This window comes from Nicotiana sylvestris, chromosome 4, assembly GCF_000393655.2.
Source record: "Nicotiana sylvestris chromosome 4, ASM39365v2, whole genome shotgun sequence".
Taxonomy (NCBI): Eukaryota; Viridiplantae; Streptophyta; class Magnoliopsida; order Solanales; family Solanaceae; genus Nicotiana; species Nicotiana sylvestris.
In genome coordinates, this window is record NC_091060.1 from 166,881,238 (window position 1) to 166,908,377 (window position 27,140).

Here is a 27,140-nt window from a genome sequence, read left to right on the forward strand (position 1 = left end):
CCAGGGGACCAAGCTCAGCAACAGACACAAGACATTCTTCCTCAGTAAGGCAAAGAAGGTCCATAGGGCAGAGGAAATGTGAAGACAATTGTTGGAGCTCATGCACAAGAGAAGCAGGACAATTTTCAAATGCCTATACAACAACACAAGGACAATTTGGATGTAACAGTAGATAAGGGTAAAGCTGCAAGAACTATGCCTGAACTGAATATGGTAAATTTTCCAGCAGTGTCAGCTATATCAGTGAAAAATGTCTTTGAGCCATTACAAAGTGGAAGCTGGATAGTTAACACCCTACCACCTGATAAAGGTAGGGGTCACATGACTTGCTAATGAAGTGGCTCTTCTAGAATATCAGGGTTGTAAATAAGAGATACAAAAAAAAGAGTTAAAAAATATATTAGTAGCCAGAAAATAAATTTAGCAACAATAGTTGAAGCTAGAGTCAAAGAACATAATGCAAGTAAGGTGATGCTAAATGTAAACCCAGGGCAGAACTCTTTTACAAATTATCAACATGCACCAAATGGAAGATTGTGGCTTACATGGGATCCTCAATGGTATATTGTTACATTGCTAAGAACCGAAGCTCAACTTATACATTGTTTAGTACAGGATAGGCTGTGTGTGGTGGATTATGAAATTACAGCTATCTATGGATATAATACTCTGGAACAAAGGAAACAATTATGTGAATCTATAAAAGAGTTAGCAGTAAGAATTACCAAACCTTGGCTCCTATATGGTGATTTCAATATTGTACTGTATTCTAATGACAAACTTCTGGGTAATCCTATTAACTATACAAAAATTTAGGATTTGGCTAATTGCCTGACTTCACTATCACTAAATGGACTGCCTTGGACAGGGGAGTATTACACATGGTCGAACAAGTAACATGGTGCAGATATAATATATAGCATGCTTGACAGAACACTTGGTAATTTTGAATGAAAGATGCAGTGGGGTCATGTGACTACTGAATACGGGTTACCATTTATTTCTGATCATGCTCCCACGACACTAACTTTACACTCAGCTCCAAAACATGGCAAAGTACCATTTAAATTCTTTAATATTTGGGCTAAGCATGATAGTTTTATTGCTATTGTAGAAAGGATTTGGGGACAATCATATGCTACTTGCTAGATAAAGAATGTTTGGATGAAGCTGAAGACCCTAAGACCACATTTCAGAACTTTAAATAATGAACAGTTCGGAACCATTAGCTTAAAGATTGAACAGGCTATAGTGGAATTAGGAAACATACAGGAGAAGATCAATGCAGCATGTAATGATTCACTGTTTGAAGAAGAAATGAGCCTCTTACAGAATTTAGAAAAATGACTCTCATAAAGGAAAGTGTATTGAAACAGAAGTCTAGAGCAAAATGGATTAGACTTGGTGATTCAAACACCAAGTATTTTGTAGCTGTCATGAAGGAAAGAAGTCAGAAGAACATCTAAATGAAATTGTGGCCCTCACATGTAATAAGCTTACTCACCCTGACAGTATAATTGAGTTTTATAAGTCACTAGTGGGATCAGCAACCCATTCTCTCCTTGCTATAAACAAATTGATTATGAGAAATGGACCAGTCCGTCACAACAACAAAAGATTGCTCTATGTGCTGAGGTTACTGACCAAGAAATCTATGCTGGATCATGTGCTATTGATAATGATAAAGCACGAGGAATTGATTGATACAATACCTACTTCTTTAAAAAGGCATGATTGATCATTAAAGCCGTCAAAGACTTTTAATTGTATAAAGCTGTTAACTGCACTACTCTCACATTGGTGCCTAAAATACCCAGTCCTAATATAGTCAAAGTTAGTCAAAGATTATCGACCAATTGCCTGTTGCACCATGCTTTATAAACTCATATCTAAAGTGTTAGCAGCCATGATACAACAAGTCATTGCCTCTATCATCTGTGAGGCACATGCTGGCTTCATCCCTAGTAGGAGAATAGGTGATAACATCATATTAGCACATGAGCTAGTAAATACATACACAATGAAACATATTTCTGACAAATGTATGATCAAGATTGATCTTCAAAAAGCCTATGATTCAGTCGGGTTGAGTTTTTTTGAGCAGGTCCTAATAGAACTGGGATTTCTGATTTGTAGCATGGATAATAAAGTATGTTACCACTGTTAACTATATTGTCATGATAAATGGTGAATCCACCCACCCTTTGATGTTGCTAAAGGTTTGAGGCAGGGAGATCATATCTCCCCCTTCCTATTTGCCATAGTTATGAAGTATCTTAGTAGAAGTCTTAATAGTCTCAAAGAAGCGAAAAATTTCATATTTCATCCAAGATATGCCAAACTAGGGATCACACACCTTAGTTATGCAGATGACCTTCTGTTATTTGCTAGAGGTGACATTCCTTCAATCTTTGTTATTCATAGATGTTTTAGTCAATGTTCCCAAGTATCAGGGCTACAAGCAAATCTGGAAAAAAGCTCAATGCACTTTGGTGGAGTCCCTCAGACTGTAAGAATGGATATCGTGCAACATTTATGTTTCACACTGGGGGAACTGCCTTTCAAATATCTTGGTATCCCACTTGCTACCAAAAAGCTTTCATTGATATAGTGGCAACCTTTGATAGAGAAAATAGTTGTAAGGATCTCTTCCTGGACAACAAAGAAATTATCATGTGATGGTCGAGTACAACTTGTTCAAACTGTACTATTTGGTATTTAATCCTATTGGTCGCAGCTGTTTACTCTGTTTCAAAGGTCTTGAAGATAATTTATTCATATTGCAGAAGCTACATCTGGTCTGGGATAAACGTGATCACAAAAAAACTCTGGTAGCCTTGGATAAAATGCGTACACCTAAATCAAGTGGGGGCCTAAACTTGATTAATTTGCATCTACGGAACAAGGCTACTCTAGCTGAAGTCTGCTGGGATGTAGCAAATAAGCAAGATCGACTATAGATAAGATGGATACATGCTTTCTACATCAAAGACAAACACTTTGAAGAGGTGTCAATTCCCAAACAAACAAGTTGGATAGTGAGACAGATCCTAAATGCTAGAACAACACTTCAACAGTTGCAACATCAACAACATTAAAGAAAGAGTATGACCATCAGCTTCTACTTGCAGTTGTTGGGAAACATACCAAGAGTTAACTGGAAATGCTTGGTGTTCCAAAACAATGCCAGGCCAAAATCTATATTCACCATGTGGCTGTAACTACATGGGAGATTGGTGAATGCAGATAGGTTGATACAACGGGGACTAGCTGTAGATCCAAAGTGCTCTTTATGCCAAGCTCATGTTGAGAACATGCAACACTTGTTTGTCAACTGCCGATTTACTAAGGAGCTGTGGCAGAGAGTCCTACATTGGATGCAAAGGCAAAATGTTGCTAGGGATAATTGGGAACAACATATGCAATGGGCTATACAGTGTGCTAAGGGTAAAACACAATGAGCACAAGTCTTTAGGATGGTATATGTTGAGATAACTCACTTCATTTGGACAGAAAGGAACCTGCGATTATTTAAAAAGAGAAGCAGAAGAGTTGATGGTATTGCACGTGAGTTAGCCTACATATGTAACGTACGAGCCACCACTGGACTAGTAGCATGGTGCATCATTTTATGTTTTGATATAGACAATTAGTGTAGGCTTTAGAATATGTAAGAGTTATAACTGCTGAGTTATAAGCATGCTATGGATACGTAAAATTTACTGGCGATTAATACAAAATTTGTTAGTTACCAACAAAAAAAGATAATAATAATAACCATGACATTGATTTTCAAGTATTTTTTTTTGTATATATATTATTGTGTTAGTTTTTTTGATTGAAGGTATTACATTTGTTGGTTTTATAAAATGTGACTTTTTGGGTATAAATATTTTAACTTTTTTTTTTTCATATTTCACCGCAAAACACTTTAATAAGTATATTTAAAAATTAAAAATATTCACTGATAGAGAAAATGAAGGCGGTTGCATGTAATTAATACCAATAAAATAAAAAAATAAAATAAAAGGAAAATTGTGAATTTAGCCTCTCAAATATCAATAAATTTTTATTTTAATCCTTATAATTTCTAGTTAAGCACATTAAATCTTCAATTAATTGATATGTGCATATTGATCCCTTCTAGCAAACATTCATAAATTCAAATATTTAATGAATTACTTGGTGTTGGACCATTTAGTTACCAATGTGTTATGTTAAATATGTAATGTTGCTTCATTGTTGAATGTTTTATAGTTTTGAAAATAATCTAAATATCACATATTTCCTACATGAACGGATCAAAATACACATTTTAATAACGAAAGAGGCCTAAAACTGCCCTTGAACTATTGGTGTTGGTACAATAATACCTTCCTTTCACCTATTTTGCAAAATTTACCCTCACCGTTTTCTTTCCGGCTCAAGACTACCCTTATGACTAACAACATTGTTTGTTTTAAAAGAAGCTTTAATTATTTTTCACGTGTCATCGTCTCATTGGCCTAACTTAAAATCCACCCAAATTAAAATAAACTCACTCGCATCCAAAACCCATATCTAAGGAATTGACTTTTCTTTGCTCTTCTCTTCTCCAAATGTTATCTTCTTCTAAAAAATGCATTACCGTATCAATCTCCCCCTTCACCCCCACCCCAACGTCTATGCATTCATATTCTTCTTCTTCTTCTTCTTCTCATTTTTTTGGTGACGTTGCACTTCATTCGAATAATCACCACAAACACCATTAAAGTTTTATTTTCAAACAATTAAATTTTTTAGTCACCAACATTTTATATCATACAACTTTCATCCGGACATATGAACACTAACAGAGAGTCGAGGGTGATGGTCATTGAGCATTTGCAAATTTTTTCAGTGTATATTTTCTGAACATCCGATCATGTCCATAAATTAAGTTGTAGTACGAGGATGATCATCATGCTATATCAACACCGCCAATTTCAAGAAAGAGACGGCAAAATCAAGAAGAATATTTGAGAGCATGTCTAAGAATACGAGAGAATAGGAGAAGGTGATTATAATAAACACTTTGTTGAGTTTATTGTAAGAAAGAGTGAAATGTAGTAAGAAAAAATTGATGATGAATGGTATTTTTGTGAAAGAAAAAAATTGGAGTGTCGATGTATATATTTAATGGAGGAAGAAATAGAAAGAAGAAGGTGATGAACTATAAGAGAAAATTTTGTTTGCTTAAAAAAATAGGTGTGTGAGGGTTTCGGATGTTGGAGTATTTTGAAAAGTTAGAGGAGAAAGAAATGGAAGATGGAGAGGAAGAAGGATAGACTAAGGGAAAATGTATTTTTGTTTACGGGTTGGATGTGGGTAGATTTATTTTAATTCGGGGTGGGTTTTAAGTTAGATCAATGAGATGATGACATGTGAAAATTAATTATTTTTTTATTTCTACTAAATAGGGCTGTTAGTCATAAGGGTAGTGTTGAGCCGAAAAAAACGGTAAGGATAAATTTGACAAAATAGGTGGACAGAGGATATTATTATACCAACTCCAATAGTCTAGGGGCTGTTTTGGCCCTTTTTCGTTTTAATAAACTAAAGTTTAAATGTGCTTAGCCACTATTACTAGGACTAAAGTCGAAATGTATCAACAATTGAGGGACCAAAAGTGCAAATATCACAAAAAATAAAAAATAAAGACAAAAGGAAAATAGGCAGGTACCAAGTCAGCGGGATCGTAAAGCCCAATATAAAAGTACAAAGCCCTAGTCCAGTTCCCGCCAATAATGTTGGCGCGTTTTCACATTCAGCAATATCCTTATATTTCACTAATTTACCCGGGAAAATTCAGTCGCTCATCTTTCTCCTCAACTTTCTTCTGTCACTCTCGAACCAGCGATTCAGAATCAGGTGAGCTCAATTTGCTATCTGTTTATTCCCAGATCTGTTTTCTGGAGCTGTTGATTTGTCTTTCTGTTAAAGCATTCTTTGTTTATTCTACAATTAATTAAAACATGAGATTTATTTCAATATATTAGCCTTTTAAGGATTTTATAGATCCCATATTCATTTACTACTCCTGCCTCCAATCAAGATTCTATAATTTTTGGATCTTCGACTTGTATGCACGGATAGATCCAGTTTACCGTTTTGATTGAAAAAAATGTGTTGGGAATATATGTTAAATGAACCATGTTTATATATACCCATTTGTTTTTACTTGGAAACATGTGGTTTAATTAATTTATTTGGTTAAAAAAGGTGTTTTAAGTGATTAATTTCAGATATTCCTAGCTTAGTTTATTGGGCATTTGATAATGTACTTTCAGATTTTTTTAAGTCAAATTGAGATCTAGTTTTCATAATTACAAGTGTTATAGGTAAAAAAATTGCTAATTGACTATTCGTGCTTGAGCTAAGGCTGTAAGGTAGAAACTTTCTCTTATCTTTCAGTCTTGTCAAGAGAAAACATATAGGGCTGTGAGGTAGAAACTTGTTTCAGAGATTTCGCATATGCAGAGGTGGAGCCAGATATGGGTTCAGGAGAACTTACGTGCTAATAACTAGATTCTAGATTTAATATTTGTACATTTTTGATGAATTTCTTTACACAAATACATTGTTTGAGCAAAAGCTACTTGGTGTGGCGGAACCTGGCATAAATTTGGCATCTCATTGTCCCACTTTTCCCAGTGGTTTCTTCTGTCACTTCCTGCCCCCACTTTGCCTTTTTTTTTGCAAATGCCATTGTCTTATTTATGTGATGTTACTTAACTTTTATGTAATTTACTAGATGTGAAATTTTTGCTTTCCTTTTTATTTGTCTTTCCGATTCAGCTCCATGTGAATTGAAATACTGAGCTAAGAAAATCTTTCTTAATGTGAAGACTTAGTTTTATGATTTTTGGACCTCACCTTGTTAGACATTACTAACCAGAAAGTCAATGTGAAATTGGTTAAAGCTATTGGTAGGAGTGGCATTTCCTTTTCAGTTCTTGGGGTTGGTCGACATCTTGATCTTTACTCAGTGGAAGACGTGACACTGTTGTTTCCTACTACAGTTCCATCATTTGTTGAACTACTCTGCATTATTGTATAGGTTTGTGTTCATTTTTCTCCATGTATCTCCACATACTTTTTTTTTTTGCTTGAACTGTTTTTTCTTGTTTATAACAGCATCAATATGAGATAATAATTAAGTGTTTGGCTTTTTAGACATCCCAAAATAGGGTTTTTGCCCAAAGGAGGTTATCTGAGTAAAATTATAAGGTTTCTTTCTTCTGCAGTATTCTGGAAAACTGGTGGCATCTTGGAGATATAGTCAGGGTAGAGTTACTACACCTTGATAGGCATTTGCATTTCCACCAATAGTTCATGAACTCGAGCCAAACCTGTTAGTCAATGGAGCGAAGGAGTGGCAACTACTTGCACTATATCCAGGTTGTGAGAAGAGGGTTGATAGTAAAGGTCCGTAATGTAGATTCTCATGGAAAGCCTGATCTGACTATCAAGAAGTTAAAAGACATCTGTGATACTGAACATGCTAGACTCGGGGGTTCACATGTTAAGTGTGAAACTGAATGTTTTCCAGTAGTAGACAGAACATTAAAGACAATAGAACCTGAAAATAACAAATTTGGTTGCCTTGCTGATGATGAGGTAAGCAGTCAGTCAGCTGATTATAATTCTGGAGAAATAACACTGAAACTACTAAAGGAGAGATGCAAGTCCAAGAAAAGGAAATTTGCTACTCCAAGTCCTACTTCTACAAGTCCAAAGCAGGCTGACGGATGTTATCAGCCAGAGGAAGATGATGATCTAAAAGTACCCCTTAGTCATTTGAAGCTGGGGATTTCCAAGAAAGCAAATCGTAAAAGAAGGTGCACCAACAGAAATCTCTTTGCATCACCAAACAAACCTGTATCAATTGAAGTTGAAGTGGTTCTGGAGCCTGAAGTTTCTCCACAGCTCAGATCTGATTTACCTGAAGTGCCAGAGCCTATAGCTGAGACTTCAGAATCTGTGTTTTCAATGTCACGAAACTCAGATTCTTCCAATTGCCCCTCTAATATCTGGATGGATAGCAAACCTAATTCTGATGCAACTACGCGTAGTGAATTATCAGACGTATTTGACTCTGAGGAAAAGATACCTGTTTCATTTGCAGAAGAGCAGAAACTCTGTACTCTTAATCAGATTTCCAATGATCAGTTCAAACATGTGGATCCTAAATATATTTACTCAGCTAGTGAAGCGCTAGCAGAGGTAAATAATCAGGAGGACAGATGTTATACAGAAAACAGTCAAAAAGAGTTGTTTGCTCCATCAAGATCTACAGAGATAGTAGCAACTGCAAACGATCATAGTTTAGGCATGCATGACTGCCTCAGGAATTGTTCTGATATGGATAAGAGTTCTGGTCAGAGTACCAACAATGTTGTGATTCACATTCCTGAGGCAATGATACCTAATAGCACTGACAGTGCTGGTCTTCATTATGCAGATGATGTTTGCATGTCTGGAGATGGAGATAAGGAAGTTTTGCTCTCAAATCAGGAATTTTGTTCAGTTGATGACCCCGTTGATAAGTGTATCTTATCGTGTAATTTGCAAACTTGCTCGGGCAGCGACAATAGTTTGCCATTCGTAGATGACATAAATGACAAGGAGCAGCTAACAGAGTGCTGCCTTACAGGAAATTGCTCGGATGATGAAAATCAGCCTCTGAAATCTTCAAGTATTTGTGAGGAAAAAGATTTGACGTTAACCAGTCAATCTCAGAATGCTTTGGATCAGATCTCAGCGTCTGAGCTGTCACAGCCTCCTGAGAGACTTCTATCAACACGAAAGGTTAGGGGTGTTTGCTGAAGATAATTTGCTTTATCTGTATTTCTTGAAGTATTTTAAACTATATAATCTTATGCAGGCTATTTCTCCGTGTTCTCAAGAGCGACTTTGTCTGGCTATGAACTCCATAGAATTAATCGATGACCTGGAGAACTATAGTAAGTCATATATGAAATTAGGAATCATAAGTTGGACAGACTTAATGTTTTTATCACTTTTCTATATAATTCAACTGATGTATATGCATAGCAACTCCAAGCACAGTTGATGCATTGCTTCACATTTCTTCACTGATAAATCGATGTCAGTTGAGATCAGAGAAACAACTGAACGGTGCTTCAACTTAATTCAAAGTTCATTTTAGCTGTTTCATCTTAAGAGTTCTGGTAGTTGCTTCTTTGGTTGAGCCCAAGAACCAATAACCAGATGACAAATCAAACAGATATTTGTGAATTTTATCTTTGGTTCTAAAGGTTTTACTTTAGACACAGATCTGTCTTCATTTACAAGCCTTTTGATTTACAGTAAATCAGACAAATTAAATAATTTGCAAATTATATATTATCCAGCGTATATGTGTTGACAAATGAAGATAACAGACTATTATTAAAAGAAGAAGAGAATGACTTACTTCTTGTCAGACTTATGTTTTAGAGTGCCTTCTTGCTTTGACTCTAGTATCATATCAAATATTAACTGATGGGTGGAAAACTTCTGCTTTTAGCTCGTATCGCGCAACATGAAGAAATGAGTAAGTTTCTAATTTACCAGTTGAAATGAAAGAACTTGTCAAATGAACGATAAACTCTTGGTTTCATACTTCAACCTTGAAAGTTATTAAATTCCTTAAGATTATCCACCACACATGTTTTTCTGGACTTAATTCCAATCAATCCATAGAATGAGAGTGACCACAGAAGCTTGGATTGAAATTCCTGGTTCTCTTACTCTTAATGATGATGTCCTTTGTATTGCTTGTGATAAGGATAATATTTTTCTTCCTAAATGTTCTGAACTGCCTCAGAACATGAGAGTGCCACAGAAGCTGACTTATTTTTTCTTGGCTAAATTCTTTCAGAATGTAAAGAGAAGCTCACTTTTGGGAATGAGAATTCTGAAGGATCACACCTTGCTGATGCTAGCACAACTAAAGATTCCGAAGGATCTGCACGGCTTAAGAAGGTTAAAGTTTTTATAGGTCCCAAGCAGATTGCTAGGAGATGGAAGACTGAAAAACGAGGTTCCCCTCCAAAAGGCAATCTACAAAAGCAGAGTTCCCCTCCGAAAGGCAATCTGGAAGGTCCTCGTCTTTCGCGTTCTCTACCTCAACTTAACACTGGGTGCACCTCTATCACACGTTGTTCAGAGAGTGCTATAGCATTTTCACAGAGGCAGATGCATGACATGGAATCTCTAGCATTGAAGCTTATGTCTGAATTGAAGTCGATGAAGGATATGGTAGAAGAAAAATTGCTCTTTGAAGCATATCGCACCAGTTCTTTGAAGAATGATGCTGATGAGGTATGTTCTTCCAGATATACTGGCATATCCGAGATGCATTGTTGAGTTAAATGACCAAAGTAATTCATAGTTATGTCTGATATAGCAAATGATACTTTTCATTTTAAATTTTCAAGTACTAGTGATGTTTCATTTTCCAAGACCTTATCTAACAATTGAAAATATATCAATTTGATCTTTATTTCGGTTATAAACTTGAAATAGGCATTGTGACACACGGGGAAAAGGCTACATTAGAATGACATGCTTAGATGAATTGCATGTCATGTAAGTATATCATTCTCAGCCTCTAGTATCTTATGTTTGACAGGTGAAGATTGCCATAAAAAGTGCAACAAAAGTCGAAGAGACAACACGAAAGTGGTTGTCAATGATGACTAGGGACTGCACCAGATTCTGTAAAATCATGGTTGGTACCATTCATTTTCTGTTATTCATAGTTGCTCTATCTTCAAACTTTTCCAATGTTTGAATATGGACTTCATAACTCATTATTTGAGTCATTGGTTTTCTGTGATATAGAAATTGAGTCAAAATGGTGCTGCTGTTTCCAAGAACACAGTCCACAGGGAGGGAAGGAAAATTTCTTTTGCTGATGAAGCTGGTGGTATGCTCTGTCATGTCAGCTATTTTGAGGATCCCGAGCTAACTTTGGAATCTGATGGCGACAAACAAGAAGACCTGATTCTATGAGAAATTTTGTTAGCCTCTTAGTAACAATCAACGGACTTTTCTCTTCCTTCACATAGCTTTTTGTTTCCGTGATTACTGGAAGTTCTCTAAAAGTATGAAAAGCTGGAAAACTTTGTACCATTTATGTGGGTGTGGTTAGATTCTTGCGACCCATCAGCCTACTTTACCAAAGAGGTGGCAGCAGTGGAACGACCTCAGCCCAGACCTACTTTAACAGCCCATAAGGCTTTGCCCAGATTAATATGATGCTCAAGTGAAATCAGGGAAAGTGATATATTTCTCGATGATTCCCTTAGATCGACATCTGAGGCCTCTACGTGCAGCCAGCTTTTGCAGGTTTTTCAATATTCCTGCTCTACAAATGGATTATCGTGTATCTTGCTGGTTGATTGTGTCCAATAATGTAACATGAAATATTATTGTTCATTGTGCAGAACCTAATACATTTTAATATTGATTCTGCTTCGTGCTTCAGATCAAATGACTTTTAATCTGTGATTCTGCTTTGTACTTTAGATCAAATGACGGTTATCCTGAGTCGCCAAATGCATGGTTCAAGTGGTATTTGTTTGACCGACAATATGGATTTTGGTTTAACTAATTAAACATATAAAAATGAGGGCAAATCTTTGTTAACAATAATATCCTTGAAAGAAATCCTAATAGTATATCGAATGACGCGCAGATCTGTTCTAATAGGAGTGACAACATGCAATAGTCGAGGGTCAAGAATCAAAATAGAAATAATGCAATGACATTTATGTAAATAAATGCGAAAGAGTCACCCAAGACAAGATGAAAGTAATGAATATTCTTTTTGACAATGATGAGTGATGGACAATCCTTTGAATATTGGAGTTATTCTCGAATTTGGGGAAAAGTGCGGACAAGAATCTTAGCCAAAAAGTTATGTTTGTATCCTTGCAATAAAATTTGATCCTCTCCTTTAAAGTCAACAAGTATTTTACAAATGAATTTCTCACGTGTGTCTCTTTCTATTTATATGGAACATGTTTAAAAAAACCCCCAATAGTACAAGTACGGAGAATATCTACTAGAATATTTTCTTTTATATCCTATGTTTAAACTTAAAACTGGCTGTTATAATCCTGTCAAGGGTGCTCGACCTCAACCTCGGTCCTTGATGACTCTTCGGCTTCAGCCCTTGTTGACTCTTCGACCATGGTCTTCATAGTTGATTAGATCGCCTCGACCCTTGGCGGCCTGGGATACTTTACCGACGCCGTTTTGACTTATATTCTAGAGATAGATTTTGACCCATATAGTATTCTCGTCATTATTATCTCAATAAGAGACAGCTCGCAGGTGATGGAAAGGTTCTTTGGCAAAATAAAAATAAAACTGGATAATAATCAATAATCATTGTATATAACATGAGTCATAATATAACTATTAAAAAAAATAGCAAAGCACAATAGCCAGATTACACGACCATACGAAAAATTATGATTAAACAAATGAAAAAATAACATGTGATGTGATTCTCCTTATGTAATTTTAGGAAGTTGAACTTGAAACCAACATGATGCTATATTATTGTTCATTGAAATCTTCTAAGTTTTAAATCCACAGACTTTGAAGATTTACCAAACAACTCCTCCCAAATCTCAGTGAAAGCTTCAACAATAATTGCATGATGTTGTCTTGAATTAAGACTCAGAAAACAAAGCAAAAGCTGTTCCAAATCCGCTGCTTCAAACATCTGTTTCTCCACTATCATTTCCTGCATTGAATTCTTGAAATCTTCATAAGGATCTGCTGATTTTTTCACTATTGCAAAACTCTCATTCACTTTCCCATCAGCCATACATGGCATCAGTTTCTCTATAACAGATGCTTTTGTTGTAGTAATCTTCTGATAATCAGAATCCTTAAAACTATTCGAAATGTAACGTTTGATCCTCCTTACTTTCGCGTTGTTATTCTTTTTCCTCCTTCTGGTTCCGGTTAAAGGGTCTATAGGATAATCAACGTCAAATGAAGATTCAAAACTTGGAGAAGAAATAAAGCTTTCAGTTTCATCATTAGGCTTCTCATTACTACATTCACTGTTGAAACTGAACCAGCCACTATCAGTAGAGGCAAAACTCATATTATTCAACCTACTATTTGTTGACTCATTTATTCTACTATTCTCCTTTTTCATGATCATGTTATTGTCATGATCAGAATAATCAGAAATCGGCGAATTATATGTTTTTTGTGTCAAGTTGTGATCTTTTCTGAATTGTTTAAGAGAAGGGTGATATGGGGTTGAAGGGGGTACTGGAATAGGTGAAATATCAAGATTATAGGCAGGGGAAATTTTGTATAGTGAAGTTGGCATTGGATTTTTTGGCAAATAAGAAGTTTTTTTGGATCGACAAAAGCTAAAAGAAGGTATAGAAAGCTTGAGTTTGAAACGCTTTCTCATTCTAAAAAGTTCTGAAAAATTGCGAGTAAATGTCTGAACCAAAATATGTTATTGCTATGGACGCCTGTACAATTACAGACGGAATGTTCACTACCGATTAACTCTATGAGTTTGGAGTTCAAGAATATGGTGTTGTTTTATATGAGAAAATTGACGAGGAGGAGAAATGGCCGGCTTTTGATCAGCTGACAGTAGGCTAATCTTTTAATAAAAGTAATTTCCCCCCCTAATATCAGGAGAATTATGACTGACTAAATCTGAGTGAGGTAATGACATTCAGATGTGAAAGCTACATATAAATTCCCTTGAGATAATCCTAGATATAGAGGAAATGGTCCCAAGTAGTTTTTTATGTAATGTTAATTCTTGATGTATGACATCAAAGGTTTTTATCTCTCTTTTGTATTTATCTTTCGTGATACAGTCAAACCTCTCTATAACAACCTCGTTTGTTCCAGATTTTATTAGTTATTATAGCGAAGTGTTACTATAGAGAACATAAATTATAACTTAACATGGAAATTGGTTGCAAAAAACACTTGGTTTTTATAGTGAATGGTTGTTATATAGTGATGTTGTTATAGAGAGGTCTGACTGTAATTTGGATTCAACTGCCATGGCGTTGCATTCTACGGTCAAATCTCTCTATAACAATCTCGTTTGTTCAAGATTTTTTTGGTTATTATAGCGAAGTGCTGCTATATATAAAGAACATATATTATAACTTAGCATGAAAATTAATTCCAAAAAAAACTTGGCTTTTAAAATGAATGATTGTTATATACGTAATGCTGTTATAGAAATGTCTAACTATATTATTTAACTGCCCATGATATTTTTTTTCATGCTTTTAATTATTTCAAATGTTTACCCGCTTTTTTGTATGACAAAAGTCATTCTGTAGGAAAATAATTTTCATGAGGAAGCCATTTATTGGTGTTTAGTTACCACCAGAAATATTTTCCTTCGTCGCGACTAAGGAGGAAAATGAGTGGCTATAAGTCATTTTCTTTACAATTATCTTAGCTTTTGACCTTATATTACTTGTTCCAATTAACACTACGACATTATTATTAATTTTTAGGAGTTTTTAATCAAAAAATTCTTCAATTTGCTAATATTATTATTAATTTTTAAGAAGTATGTATTTTTTCGAGAAATATATTTTACCGACACATAAACACCAAAAAACATTTGCAAACAAAAGTGGCTTTCGTCGTACCAAACCCACTCTTAATTTAATGATTTTAGATTTTTCCTTAATATCAAATGCCAAAAAAAAAATAAAAAAAAATGAAGCAAACTTTGTCAACTATTGCCAGCAAGCTCCAGAATTTATATCAGTATATTTTTCTTGGTTAATTTTTATTTTTGATATAAAAGGTTGTTAGTTAGTTATCCAAAAAAGGAGTTTACGTAGAAAAATCATCCTGCTATTTTTGCTAAACAAATGCTGAAAATGTATCCAGCTGTGAGTTGAAGAATTCCTTGCTGTCCAAATACCATAAAGATAGTCCTATTAATGAGAATAATTTTTTTTCTTTTTTCCCCGAATATAAAAAAGGAATGACAATGATAAAAGTTGCAAAAAGTCGATATTGACTTAAGGTTATTAGCAGAAAAGAAAAAGAAAAAAAGATTTAAGGTTGTTTTGATTTGGTCATATTGTCTTCTTTATTCCATCCTTATTCCTGTGTCACTATTTGTTCGGCATTTTTCTCTAATTAACATTATGTGCTTTTTGTATATACTAATCTTTGATCACGTGTGTTGCATGTGTGTATCATATGTTAAAAGTATAAAGTTCTAATACGGGAGGATATTTTTTTAGTTTTGTAGTTATTTGCAAATATTATTTTAATTATAATATCTTTTCATAAAAGATCTATAAAAATAATATAGGACAATTATAAAAATAATATAGGAGATCGTTAGGGTAATTTTCTTTTATTCAAACAAGTTAGTTAAGAAAGACAAAACTCTCTCTATCTCTCAGCCTTATTTAGAGTCCGTTTGGATTGGCTTAAAAAATGGCTTTTTAGTAGAAATAGCTTTTAAGCCAAAAAGCAATGCCCAACTTATTGTTTTTAGCTTGTTAAGTAGTTTTTAGCTTATTTTAAGTATTTTTTAACTGTCAAATACTGAAAAAAGCTACTCCCTTCGGTCCAAAATAAGTGATTTTTTGTTTTTTTCCACACATTAAGAAATTTACCTTTTAACATTAATTAGCAATGAAATTGACCATATTAACCTTTACTATCTCTTCACATAAATATTCCTAACACATACTCCAACATTAATTACTCCAAGGGCAATGTAGGAAAAAAATAATTAATTCATTCTTGAAATCTGGAAAATCACTTATTTTGGACCACAAGAAAAAAACCAAAAAATTATTTATTTTGGACAAAAGGAAGTAAAAACAACTTAAAAGCTGATTTGACCAGCTTAAAAGCCAATTCAAATACCCTAGTTGACTGGCTAAATTAAGCGTGCACACACACACAAAAAAGAGAGAGAGAGAAAGAGATGATAGATAGATGGCTAAAAATTGTGGCAACCACATTGCATTTATAAATGGCCTCAAACTTATGTTTCTTTTTTGTCCATTTTCATCTTTTTTTCCTAAATGTAGATTGTCCTGTACAATCAGTACATATAATTATTTGTGCAGTCAAACTATTCATATTAATAAAAAATATGCAATAATACGACCTATATGAGCAACACACATAAGGAGAAAGAATCTTGCTTTGAGACAAAAATATACCAAGTCCTGAATAACTAAAAAAGAATGAGTAGATATCCAATAGTTCATTCTTAATTATGGTTTAGTATGACATAGGCTAAATTCTTTCAAATACACATTTGTTTGGATGTCATAAGTCAATTAGTTCTACATCATATCACTATATACTATATTTCTTCTAGCAAATTAAATAAATTGACTAAACTATTTGTTATCGGCTCCATATCAAGGCTCGAAAGCTGTAGTTAAGGATGAAGAAATTATTAATTCCCTATAACCCTTGTTGATATAAACTATTTGTTATCAAACACATTACTAACTCTAGTTTCCAATTTCATGTTTTGTCCTCAACCAAATTATTCCAAATTTCAAAAGAACTTTCGTCGAGTAAAACTTAAAGAATTCTGATAACAAACATAAAACCTGAGCTCTGAGTTCATTCCCATCTGAAAATCCCATATTACTCTTATAAACACTAATTGTGCACTTATTATTTTTTTTTAAAAAGATCTGGAAAATATTTCCCGACTTAGCAAGCACAAATGTCAAAACTTCTTTGAGGCCATAGCTTATAGCATATTATCATCTTAGCGCACGTCTTTGATGATACACAACTTTCAGCTCCTTGATTATACATGTACCATATGGTGTCTCTCTATCAAGAGGACGAAGACGCAACCGCAACAAAAGTAACAATATATTTAGGGAGAGCTTTGATGTCTCTCTATCAAGAGGACGAAGACGCAACTGCAACTGCAACTGCAACTGCAACAAAAGTAGCAATATATTCAGGGAGAGCTTTGTGACAATTTGTATTTTGATTTGTACTTTCTCTTCTGAAAAGTTTCATGAATTCAGTTCATAATGTAATAAGTTGCACAATTAATTAATTAATTAGGAATACTAAAAGTTTCACAAACCCCAAAGGTGCCAGATACATTTATATTATTTAGTGCTTTTACATATTAATGTTGAAAAGATAATGTCTTTTTTAAAGAATCTAATTACGGTAGGAAGCAGGAGAGACTCTAGTAGCTTGAATGTCAGTTACCACGAAATGCTTATATTATATAATAGAAATAGGCTCACGGTCATCTGTAATGAATTGAGCAGCAATAGTTTTTCGAATATAATTGCTATACAATTTTGAATGTAGAATAATAAATAAAATACTCAAGTTTGCATAGACAATTTGGAAGAAGCCCAAAGGGCTTATTAAAAGCTGGTCATCTTAATGGGTCCGCATTCTAATTTAAATTTTTATTTATTTTTTCTTTTCATTGGAACGTATATTTACCTCTTTGTACATAAATATTGTTCGAATATTTTTTTAATTTAAGGGTAAAATCGTCACTCAATCTTTGATGGGTAAATTTGTAAATTAACTTTGACTTAAGGTGTTCACATTTATAATATAGTATGATGATATATAGAAAAATACCGTAATATTATCAAATACTCATAATTTTTGAAGTGCAATAAGTTCAGAACTTAGAACTTTAAAAGATGATTCTATCAAATTTAAATATTTGATCCGTCTTTGACAACAAGAGATTAAGAATAATTAAAATTAATTAAAGTCAGTATATGTTCTATTGTTTAGTACATCTTAATTTAAGCCATAGAAGCCCAAGAAACCTTTGGCCATGTTACTAACTCGCCTATTTATTGATTGAAAATTACGCGACATAGCAAACATATATAATATATTATTGTATTTATCATTCGCAACTATACTTTCAGAAATTACAATTTGTAGTTATATTTGAATTTTATAGCAAATCTATCTGTAGTACTGAAATAAGAGATCAATTATTTTAAACGGAAACAAGAGAGCGACAAGCTTTCACAACTCAATTAGTTAGAGTACCCGCTAAATAGTAAGCGGAGGTCTTGAGTTCGACTCGCAATGAATGGTAATTAGGCAACTATAATTACGTATGATAATTAGGCTCTAAACTATAATGGTTTATGAAAATTACTCTTATTAGTTTAGCATGTTTTAATTCGTCCATATTTATCCTACACGCCCATTTGATACCCTATCCATATTATAAAAATATTATTCCCGCCAAAATCATGCCCACACGATAGCAACTACCAAAAAAACCTACATTTCTCCTTTTCCTCTTTCCCAAATTTCTCTCAAAATCACATACTCCATTCAAACATTTCCAAATGAGAAAAAAATTATTGAAACCCCATTTTCTCAATTATTGCAAGAACGAAATGTTCCTACAATCTTCCTATTTCTCGTGTATAAATTTTTCTTATTTCTTTTTCTCATAAAAATTTGAAGGATAGTGTCACATTTTACACAATGAGGAAATTGTGTCCTAATTTGGAGAAGATGGTTTAGACACAGTTTTAGAGGTGCCAATTCCAGAAGAAATGTTTAGCAAAATGGGTAGTAATGCAGCCATAAGATGGAAAAATATGCGCAATCTTATGAAAGCTCATAAATTATCTGCTCAATCAAAGGCTGTTTCAAGCAATAATGATCAGTTTATATTCTTGTTGAAAATTGTTGGCTCTGCTCTTATTCCTTTTCAAGTTCAATTGGATCATGCCATTAGCTTGCCTGTTATGGATGGTTCCATTGTGAGTGCTCTATATTCATGCTAATGTTTAATTGGTTTTTATTTCAATCTATCGACAAAAATCAACCAATTATGCCTCAATTCGTCAAATAATAAAGGTCAAATCTAAGCATCTTATATAGGAATTCAGCATGATTTCGGAATGTAACACCTACTTTGGTGGACAAGGGGCGGACCCATGCGGAGGCTAGGGGTTCAATTGAATCTCTTTTGCTGAAAAATTATATTGGAAAAATAGGGTTAAAACAATTTTCTTGGTAATATATACTATATAATTTGGTGAATCTTGATGACTCTGGGGAAGATTCTAATGTAGTAGCAAAGGTGATTCGAAAATTGCTTCGGGCCGCACTAACTATCTTGCAAAAAAAAAAAAGAGCAGCCCGGTGCACTTAAATTCCTGCTATGTGCGGGGTCCGGGGAAGAGCCGGACCACAAAGGTCTATTGTATGCGACCTTACCCTGCATTTCTGCAGGAGGCTGTTTCTATGGCTCGAACCTATGACATCCTGGTCTTATGGCAGCAACTTTACTAGTTACGCCAAGGCTCCCTTTCAAATCCATGGAATTTTATGCTTTTCAATTATATGCCTTCTGATATTGTGGTAAACAGAAGGCTTTTACTGATAGATTTTGCTTAAATTTCTGAAACAACAAGCTAAAATCCTTTTGATTGTGATCAACAGAAGGCTTCTACTGCAAAATACATAGTACAACAATATCTAGCAGCTAGTGGAGGGCAAGTTGCATTAAATTCATTAAATAGCATGTATGCAGTGGGACAATTGCAGATGGCAACATCAGATATTCACCAAAGTGGTAACCATATGAATTCCAAAAGGACTTGTGAGGATGGAGGATTTGTTCTTTGGCAAAAGAACCCTGATTTGTGGTTTCTAGAATTGGTTGTTTCTGATTGCAAGGTCAGTGCAGGTAGTAATGGTATAGTAGCTTGGAGTCACTCTTCCAACAATTCTAATGCTTCAAAAGGTCCTCCAAGACCACCCCGGAGGTTCTTTCAGGTACCCCTTTTTCTCACGTGGCTTTAGAATTTAAGTTATATACACTGATGTGTAGTTTTACCTGTGAGAACACGTTCATTGCCGTTTTAGCAAGTTAATAGTTAATGTATATCATGGAGATTTACCTATAATCTATGTTGCTCGGGATCTTTCAAAAATGCCTCCACATCTGTAAGCATTTTTGGAGGATCTAAGCATCAAAACTCGTTAATTATCGTATAAGTGAGTTGATTGTATAAATACTTTTTAGACCGTTAGTGCATAGAAGTTAAACTCGAATTTTTGTGGTATAAAATTTTCTTTAGACATTCTTTTATCATTTGAAAGGGGGCTTGGCGTAACCGGTAAAGTTGCTGCCATGTGACCAGGAAGTCATGGGTTCAACCCGTTTCTGCAAGATAATGTTGCGTACAATAGACCCTTGTAATCCGGCCCTTCGTGGTCCCGGCACATTACGGGAGCTTAGTGCACTAGGCTGCCATTACACATTCTTTATCATCTTTCGGTGGCTAATGTAACATACTTCTTGTCTTTGATTTGCAAGTCACGCTCTTACCCTTTTGTTCTTTATGCAATCATCCAACAACTAGTTCTACTCAAGTGGAGTCTAAATGGTCACTTGTATAAATACTGCTCTTGTTCATGAAATTCTTCTTGATCAACAGGGATTAGACCCCAGATCAACAGCCAATTTATTCTTGAATGCTGTTTGTATTGGTGAAAAGAAAATTAAAGATGAAGAATGTTTTATACTAAAGCTTGAGACAAGCAAAGACATGATAAAGGCACAAAGTACAGCTAACACAGAAGTTGTTCATCACACTATATGGGGCTATTTTAGCCAACGCTCCGGACTTCTTATCCAATTTGAGGACACAAAACTAGTTAGATTGAAATCAGCTAAAGAAGATGATTGTGTTTTTTGGGAAACAAGTATGGAATCTATGTTGAAAGATTATCGGTATATTGAAGGTGTAAACATAGCACACAATGGGAAAACTACAGCAACAATTTATAGATATGGAAAGAACATAGATTATAGAGCAAAAGTTGAGGAAACATGGAAGATTGAAGAGATTGATTTTAATATAAGTGGTTTGTCAATGGATTGTTTTTTGCCTCCTGCTGATGTTAACAAGGAAAATGAAGAATGGGATCCTAGGATTGCTTTAGCTGACAATAGAGCTGTATCCTAAAAAAGGCAGTCCGATGCACAAGACGTCCCATGTTCGTACAAGGTTCGGGGAAGGGTCACACGTCAATAGGTGTGATGTAGACAGCCTATTCTAATGTTAGCGTTAGTGGCTACCAGCTAATGTGAAAATATTTGTAAATATTGATAGAATGTTACTTTCTTTTTTGATTATTTTTCTTTTTTAGTCTTGTGAAAGAATTTGAAGCCATATTTTTTAAATACTACTATTACTATTTAACCCAGACCTCACCTATGGGAATACACTGAATCGTTGCTGTTGTTACTATTACTATTTGAGATAGTGCTCATGGAGCTTAGATCAAAATGTAAAAGAGAACGAAGTAGTACATCCACATAATATTATTTGAAAAGAAAAAGATTTTTTCATAATATATATATTTCAAAGTTGAGAATGATAATTCGGATCCATAATCCGATCTAGTTCCTCTATCGATAAAACTTTTTACCATCCAAACCTTTGGTACATTTTTAACACGACCATGCTCATCAGGGCAAAGCCACGCACGATTGCAACAAATGTCCATTGTAACAATACAATAAATATCTTTTAGCACGACGCCAGTAACATAAGGATTTGTGCGTTCTACGATGGCTTTAGCTTTCATGATCTCAACTCCTTTCAACTCCGGCCATTCATATTGATACCAACTTCCAAATTTTTTTTTGCACTGATTACCAGTGCAAGTGCATGGATCACAAGGAGGGTAAGGGATTTTGGATTGGATTATGACCACATAATGAGAAATAAATAGAAAGCCAAGAAGAAAAAGGGTTATATTAATTTTCTCCATGTTTAAGTTGTTTGTGATGTTATGCAAATGGAGGAGAAACTTCACATTTTATAGGGCCATAGGACAATGGTGATAGACATTTAATGTAGACATGATATAGATTACATTAAGATTCAATGTAATCTAATCAAGATTGTTGTAATAACAGTACAAATATAAGACTTAATGTAATCTGATCAAGATTGATGTATTAAATAATATATTTAATTCATTTACCTCATAGTGTCTTGTTTTTTCTGGTAAATCAAATTATCTTTAAGTATATTTTTCGAATAAAGAAGACGATTACAGAATTAAATTCGCTCTTTAATAAACTACTCGTTCCATACCTTACATGTCTTATATGTGTGAAACCTGGTCTTTTCCGCTTTTAGCCTCTTCCTCGAATACATAAATAGGTAGGCTGATTAAAAAATGATTTCCTCTTGCCAATAAACTTTCCCGAATTCTCGATAAATGTCATACATTCTTTCCCTATTCAACAGAAGTGAAATTTTAGAAAAGACAATTTTGATATAAAGAGGTCAACAAAAATTATATAGATAGAAACATATAACAATAACTTCGAAGAGTAAATTTGCTATTTGATTGCTTTAATTTATAATTTATCGTGAATTAAATGTCAAAGTAGTCATGCAGTGTTGATACATAGATGAACATGAAGTTACTACATGGAACTAACACCCAACTATAAACAAAAATAAGAATAATAACGTTGAAAATGATTAATATATCAAAATAAACATAATTAACTAGGATAGATGTATGAAAGATGCACTTTTTGGTTAGTGAATGTGATTAATTTCTACCGATCGGCCAATTTATATTTTGCCCATACTTGTTAATGTTCCGCTTAGACAAGTATATATGGAAATAATCACTTTTCAATAAGTATGCTTCTTTGTAGTTTTGTTACTAGTTTTGTCAAAAAGAGAGTAAAAAGTCTTAAATAATTTCATAGTACTATAATCCCACAAATTTTTCATAGTAAAAATAATCTTTTAAAATAGAAAAAATCCTTAACATCATATCAATTGAGATTAAAAACTACATGGGCAAAGAAGGATATTACTAAAAAATGGGTATTTTAGTAATTAAAAATTAAGGAGGAGTCACAATGTACTTTTGAAAAACCACAGGGGCAAAGAAGGATATTCGCTAGTTTTCTGGCCAAACGCCGCAACTCCAAAACCCTAAGCACAGTCCAAACTCTATTTAAGCAAGATTTTCTCCGTTATTTCTTAGAACATTAGCTTTTCTCCGTCAATTGAGTTTACAAAAAATAGTTATATATATGTATAATCTGTTTATTTATTTTTGTTTTTTAAAATACCATCGGATTTATCCTCTTCTTGTACTGAAAGATTTAAACGAGGAGATATAGCTGATGCTTAAACTGAAATCGCTGCCTTTTCCGATATAAAAAATTTTCGACTTTTTTCTTCTAATTTTTTTTATTTTTTAATGATTTTCCTATGACATATGATGATATAACACAGTAAATACTGAATAATTTTGTTGATTATTTACTCCGCTTATTATCTGATGCTATTCTTCTTCTAAGAGATAGATCTAAAATGTATTTTTTTTTGTTTAATTTTTCTCTGTTTAGTTTTATTTTCTGCTTGATAAGTTTGCTTATAATTGCAGTAAAGGAGGCAAATGATGATAAACAAAAAACTTATACTACACACTGAAAATGAATGAAGACAAATAACTCTCAATTAATTTTCTGATGCCTCCTAATTATTATTTAGATTTGAAAATATTTACTAGTATTATTTATTAAATAAATTTATTTTGTTAGCTTATTGATGAGGAACAAGCAGACGGGCGGTCAGAACCTGATGCTGTGTTGAATGTCTGCACTACTTCCTTTCATGGAATTTCTCTGAAAGCTATAGCTAATGTTTTAATACAAATAAATTTAATTTGTGTTTTTTTATTTCAGTTTTGGTTGGAATTTCTGTTGTTTGTGTTATTTATATGCTGAATATGGTGTTGAAATTTTTTGGTTTCATCTGATTGCAGTGATGAACTTGCTCAAAATTATGTCTGGACTTATGATAAGTGTCCGTGATTATTTAATTGCAAATTCTGAGCAGATTTTTTGTTTCAGCTCTTTGGTTATTGTGCATCTTATTTGGCTTGTTTATTCATGGCTATATCTCATGTTTGGAATACAAACTTGGTACTAATACAAACTTCTTGGATAAAAAGAAAACTGAAATCACAAAATAAACGAATTGACAATCAGTATTTATACAAATTATGTCATGAATATAAATTTTTATCACTTTATAGTTCACTGGTTTTAGTAAAGCAGATGAACCACTAGATGCTTCAAATGGATCGCTGCAAGTATTTAAATTCTTTAAAGAAGCAGTTGTAGATTAACTGCGAAAAAAGATCATCTTCGGTGAAAATATATTATTTCCTCAAGTTCTGAAGCTTAATTTCGTACTTTATGTTTCGTATGACTTGTTCATAACTCTGGAAAAGGAGGAATTTAGTAGGTTGACAGACAAGTTAAATAGTTAAACCATAATACTCCTATTAATATGTTGGTTGAGATGTATTCACCTAAGGTCTAAAATATAGTTGAAAAATCTTAAAAGTTTGGATATAATTAGCTTGGCACCTCTAAGGATTTTCGCGGAATGAATAAAATTCTTCAACACTTGATTACAAATTGTCATAAGGTGAAAAGCAAATTGGAATTTTCACAAGACAAAAGTCGAGATAAGCAAGGACCGATTAGGATCCTACACAAAAATTCAAAAAAGAAAAATTCCAAGTGCCTAATTTTCTTCGGGAGTTGTGTCTTCATCATCGGAGTCCCCTCCACTCTTGGATCCACTCGCGCTCCCGGAATCATCATCAGAAGAGAGTAACGCTTTGGCTTCGGCCTCAAACTCTTTTGCATTCTCGATCTCGATAGCCAGGTTAAAGTCACGAGCATGAATCTCCTCGAGAGTCTCTCTTCGAGACTGGTACTTGGCATGCTCGGCCTCCCAGTATGATCGAGTCTGAGCGGTGTCAGCAACTTCCTTTGTTCAAGCTTGAGCAGCTTCAACATCAGCTCGGTAGACGGCCACGATCGCCTTCGCGTTAGCTTTTACTTTTTCTGCATCAGATGTGACCTTTGCAAGTTCGATGGCCAACCGAGCCTCGAGCTCCTTAATTTTTTTGGCTCGGGTCGAGCTTTCCTCTTTCATGCTTTGGAGTTGACGTTTGACCGGTGACAGTTGGGATCGAGCAGTATCTTTCTCCGAGGCAAGGCGGTCCATGTTTTGTTTTCACCCCAAAGTCTCCGCCCTCATCATGTTGGCCTCCTGACGAAGTTGTTCGATCTTTTCGGCCTTCTGCTGAACATGCAGGATCGAAGTATTAGTCGTCATTCCCGAATTGATACATCGAGCTTCTAAAAAATTTCATTACCTGCTCAATCAGGTCGATTTGCTCTTTATAAGTTGTGGGCAATTCGGCTGGGAGGTCCTTGATCTCCTTTTCTTTTAGCCCGCTGAGAAGTTTGAGGGCATTTCTCTCCTCCGTGAGCCTTTGAAGATCGGCCTCGCATCGGCTCAGCTCTGCCCAGAATTTAGATAACGCTTCCCGATGAAATGTCAAGGCCTATGTAGAAAGAAAGGAAATTAGGCAAGAAAAAATAAATGTAAGCGCAATATCGATTAAGGGAGCTGAGGCTTACCTGGCTCAGAAGTTGTTGAGCTTCATCGAAGAGACTCGATGCATCACTCAGGTCGATAGCATCTTCGACTCCGTAAAGCAACCACAAAAAAATTCCTCCCCATCGTGGGCTCTTTCCACATCGGAAGTCCCCAAGGCCTGGGCCCCCTGAATTTGCCCCGCAGAAAATGTAGTTAGGCTCGGCGAATCGCCAATTTCTAATGCCCCAAGCGAGTCACTTGGGGCGTTCTTTTCATTTTGAAGGGCCTCAGAGCTAGCCCCTTTAGGCACACCCGCTAATTGCTCATTTCGGCAAGAAGCATCTTCAGCCTCCGATGACTCGGGGACTTTACTCGGGCCCTCTTCCGAGATCCCCTTGGTTCGAGGCTAAGTCTTTTCGGCCCCAACTGACTCAGCTGCCTTTGAGGCATCAACATTTTTCTTCACTCGAGCAGCCAGTGCGAAGCCTTTGTCTTCATCTTCTTCTTCCTCTCTCAGTTGCTGAGCTACATCAGCGGGCAGAGGGGCGGTATCTATCTTCGGCTTACGAGCCTTACTCTTCTTGGGCTTTAGAGTCTCGGAGGGTGAGACCCTTTTTTTCCTTCGCCGGCTTCGCGACCGGGGGCGAAACCTCCTCCTCCCTGGACGAGGGCCTCATGACGGCATCTTTCTCGAGGCCTGTACGAAAGGAAGTCAAGTGAGTATAAGAGGGAAACAGTTTAACGAAAGCCATCAGATACGTGAAGAAAAGGCTTACCGTGATTTTTGGCCTCCCATCGGCCCCTTGCTAAATCGCGCCATGAGCGCTCAGAGTACGGGGAGGTCGAAACTAGAGTCCGAACCCAACTATCGAGATTCGGAATCGCACCAGTCATCCAAGAGACCGCTACACCATAGAAAAGGATGTCGATGAGGAGAAGTAAATGAAACAAAATAGTAAATAGAAGCTAAAGAAAGGTTTGAATTTACGCTTCATATTCTACTTCTCGGTCGGAATTAGGTCGGAAGTCTTCACTCGAACGAACCAACCCATCCACCCTCGATCCTTGTCCTCGTTTATGCTCGAGAACAACACCTTGATGGCCCGACGCTGAAGCTTTATTAACCCACCTCGAAAAAGATGGGACCTATACAACCTGATGAGGTGGTAGAGGGTGAAAGGCGTCCCTTCGACTTTGCTCGTGAAAAATCCGAATAGAATGACAATCCGCCAAAAGGAAGGGTGGATCTGACTTAATGTTATTTGATATTGGAGGCAAAAGTCAATGATGACGGGATCAACGGGGCCTAGTGTGAAAAGATAAGTGTAAGCACTTAGAAACCCTTTCACATGGGTAGTGATATCTTCCTCGGGGCCCAGAATCACCGCCTCTTTCTTCTCCTAGTGGCAGTCTTTCTTGACCTACTCAAGGTCGCTCTCAGTTATCGAGCACATGTATCTCGACATTGGCTCACGCCGGCCAGTGATAGATAAAATTTTCTCGACTTTGAAGTCGGAAGTAAGATCACACCCCCCTCGGGAATGCACTCCTCAGGGCGCGGCTCCATTGGCATTTTATCGCCGTCCGGCCGCGATGAAGAGGCGCCCTCCTTTTGTGGAA

At 35.2% G+C, this 27,140-nt stretch overlaps 2 protein-coding genes, 2 non-coding genes and 1 pseudogene across 5 annotated transcripts; 4 read left to right on the plus strand and 1 right to left on the minus strand.

Annotated features, from left to right (window-relative positions):
• Nucleotides 1-5,783: 5,783 nt before the first annotated feature.
• On the plus strand, nt 5,784-11,500 carry LOC104212077 (uncharacterized). Of its 2 annotated transcripts, XM_009761257.2 has the most exons (7): nt 5,802-5,889; nt 6,942-7,078; nt 7,266-8,829; nt 8,906-8,984; nt 9,905-10,347; nt 10,658-10,756; nt 10,870-11,500. In XM_009761257.2, exons 3-7 carry the CDS (start codon nt 7,381-7,383, stop codon nt 11,038-11,040), a joined length of 2,241 nt encoding a protein of 746 aa, XP_009759559.1. In that variant the 5' UTR covers nt 5,802-5,889; nt 6,942-7,078; nt 7,266-7,380; the 3' UTR covers nt 11,041-11,500. The 2 variants fall into 2 exon arrangements, with proteins under 2 accessions (XP_009759558.1, XP_009759559.1); XM_009761256.2 differs by lacking the exon at nt 6,942-7,078 and having other exon boundaries at nt 5,784-5,889.
• Nucleotides 11,501-12,471: 971 nt separating this feature from the next.
• LOC104212076 (transcription repressor OFP7-like) lies at nt 12,472-13,634 on the minus strand. The gene has a single exon (XM_009761255.2). It carries the CDS (start codon nt 13,472-13,474, stop codon nt 12,602-12,604), a length of 873 nt encoding a protein of 290 aa, XP_009759557.1. The 5' UTR covers nt 13,475-13,634; the 3' UTR covers nt 12,472-12,601.
• A 4,713-nt stretch (nt 13,635-18,347) lies between these two features.
• On the plus strand, nt 18,348-21,295 carry LOC104212074 (uncharacterized; annotated as a pseudogene).
• A 2,031-nt stretch (nt 21,296-23,326) lies between these two features.
• Nucleotides 23,327-23,405, plus strand: LOC138890977 (small nucleolar RNA R16). The gene has a single exon (XR_011407339.1). It is a non-coding gene; the product is annotated as a small nucleolar RNA R16 (small nucleolar RNA).
• A 101-nt stretch (nt 23,406-23,506) lies between these two features.
• On the plus strand, nt 23,507-23,595 carry LOC138890979 (small nucleolar RNA R16). Its single transcript, XR_011407341.1, has one exon. It is a non-coding gene; the product is annotated as a small nucleolar RNA R16 (small nucleolar RNA).
• Nucleotides 23,596-27,140: the final 3,545 nt, after the last annotated feature.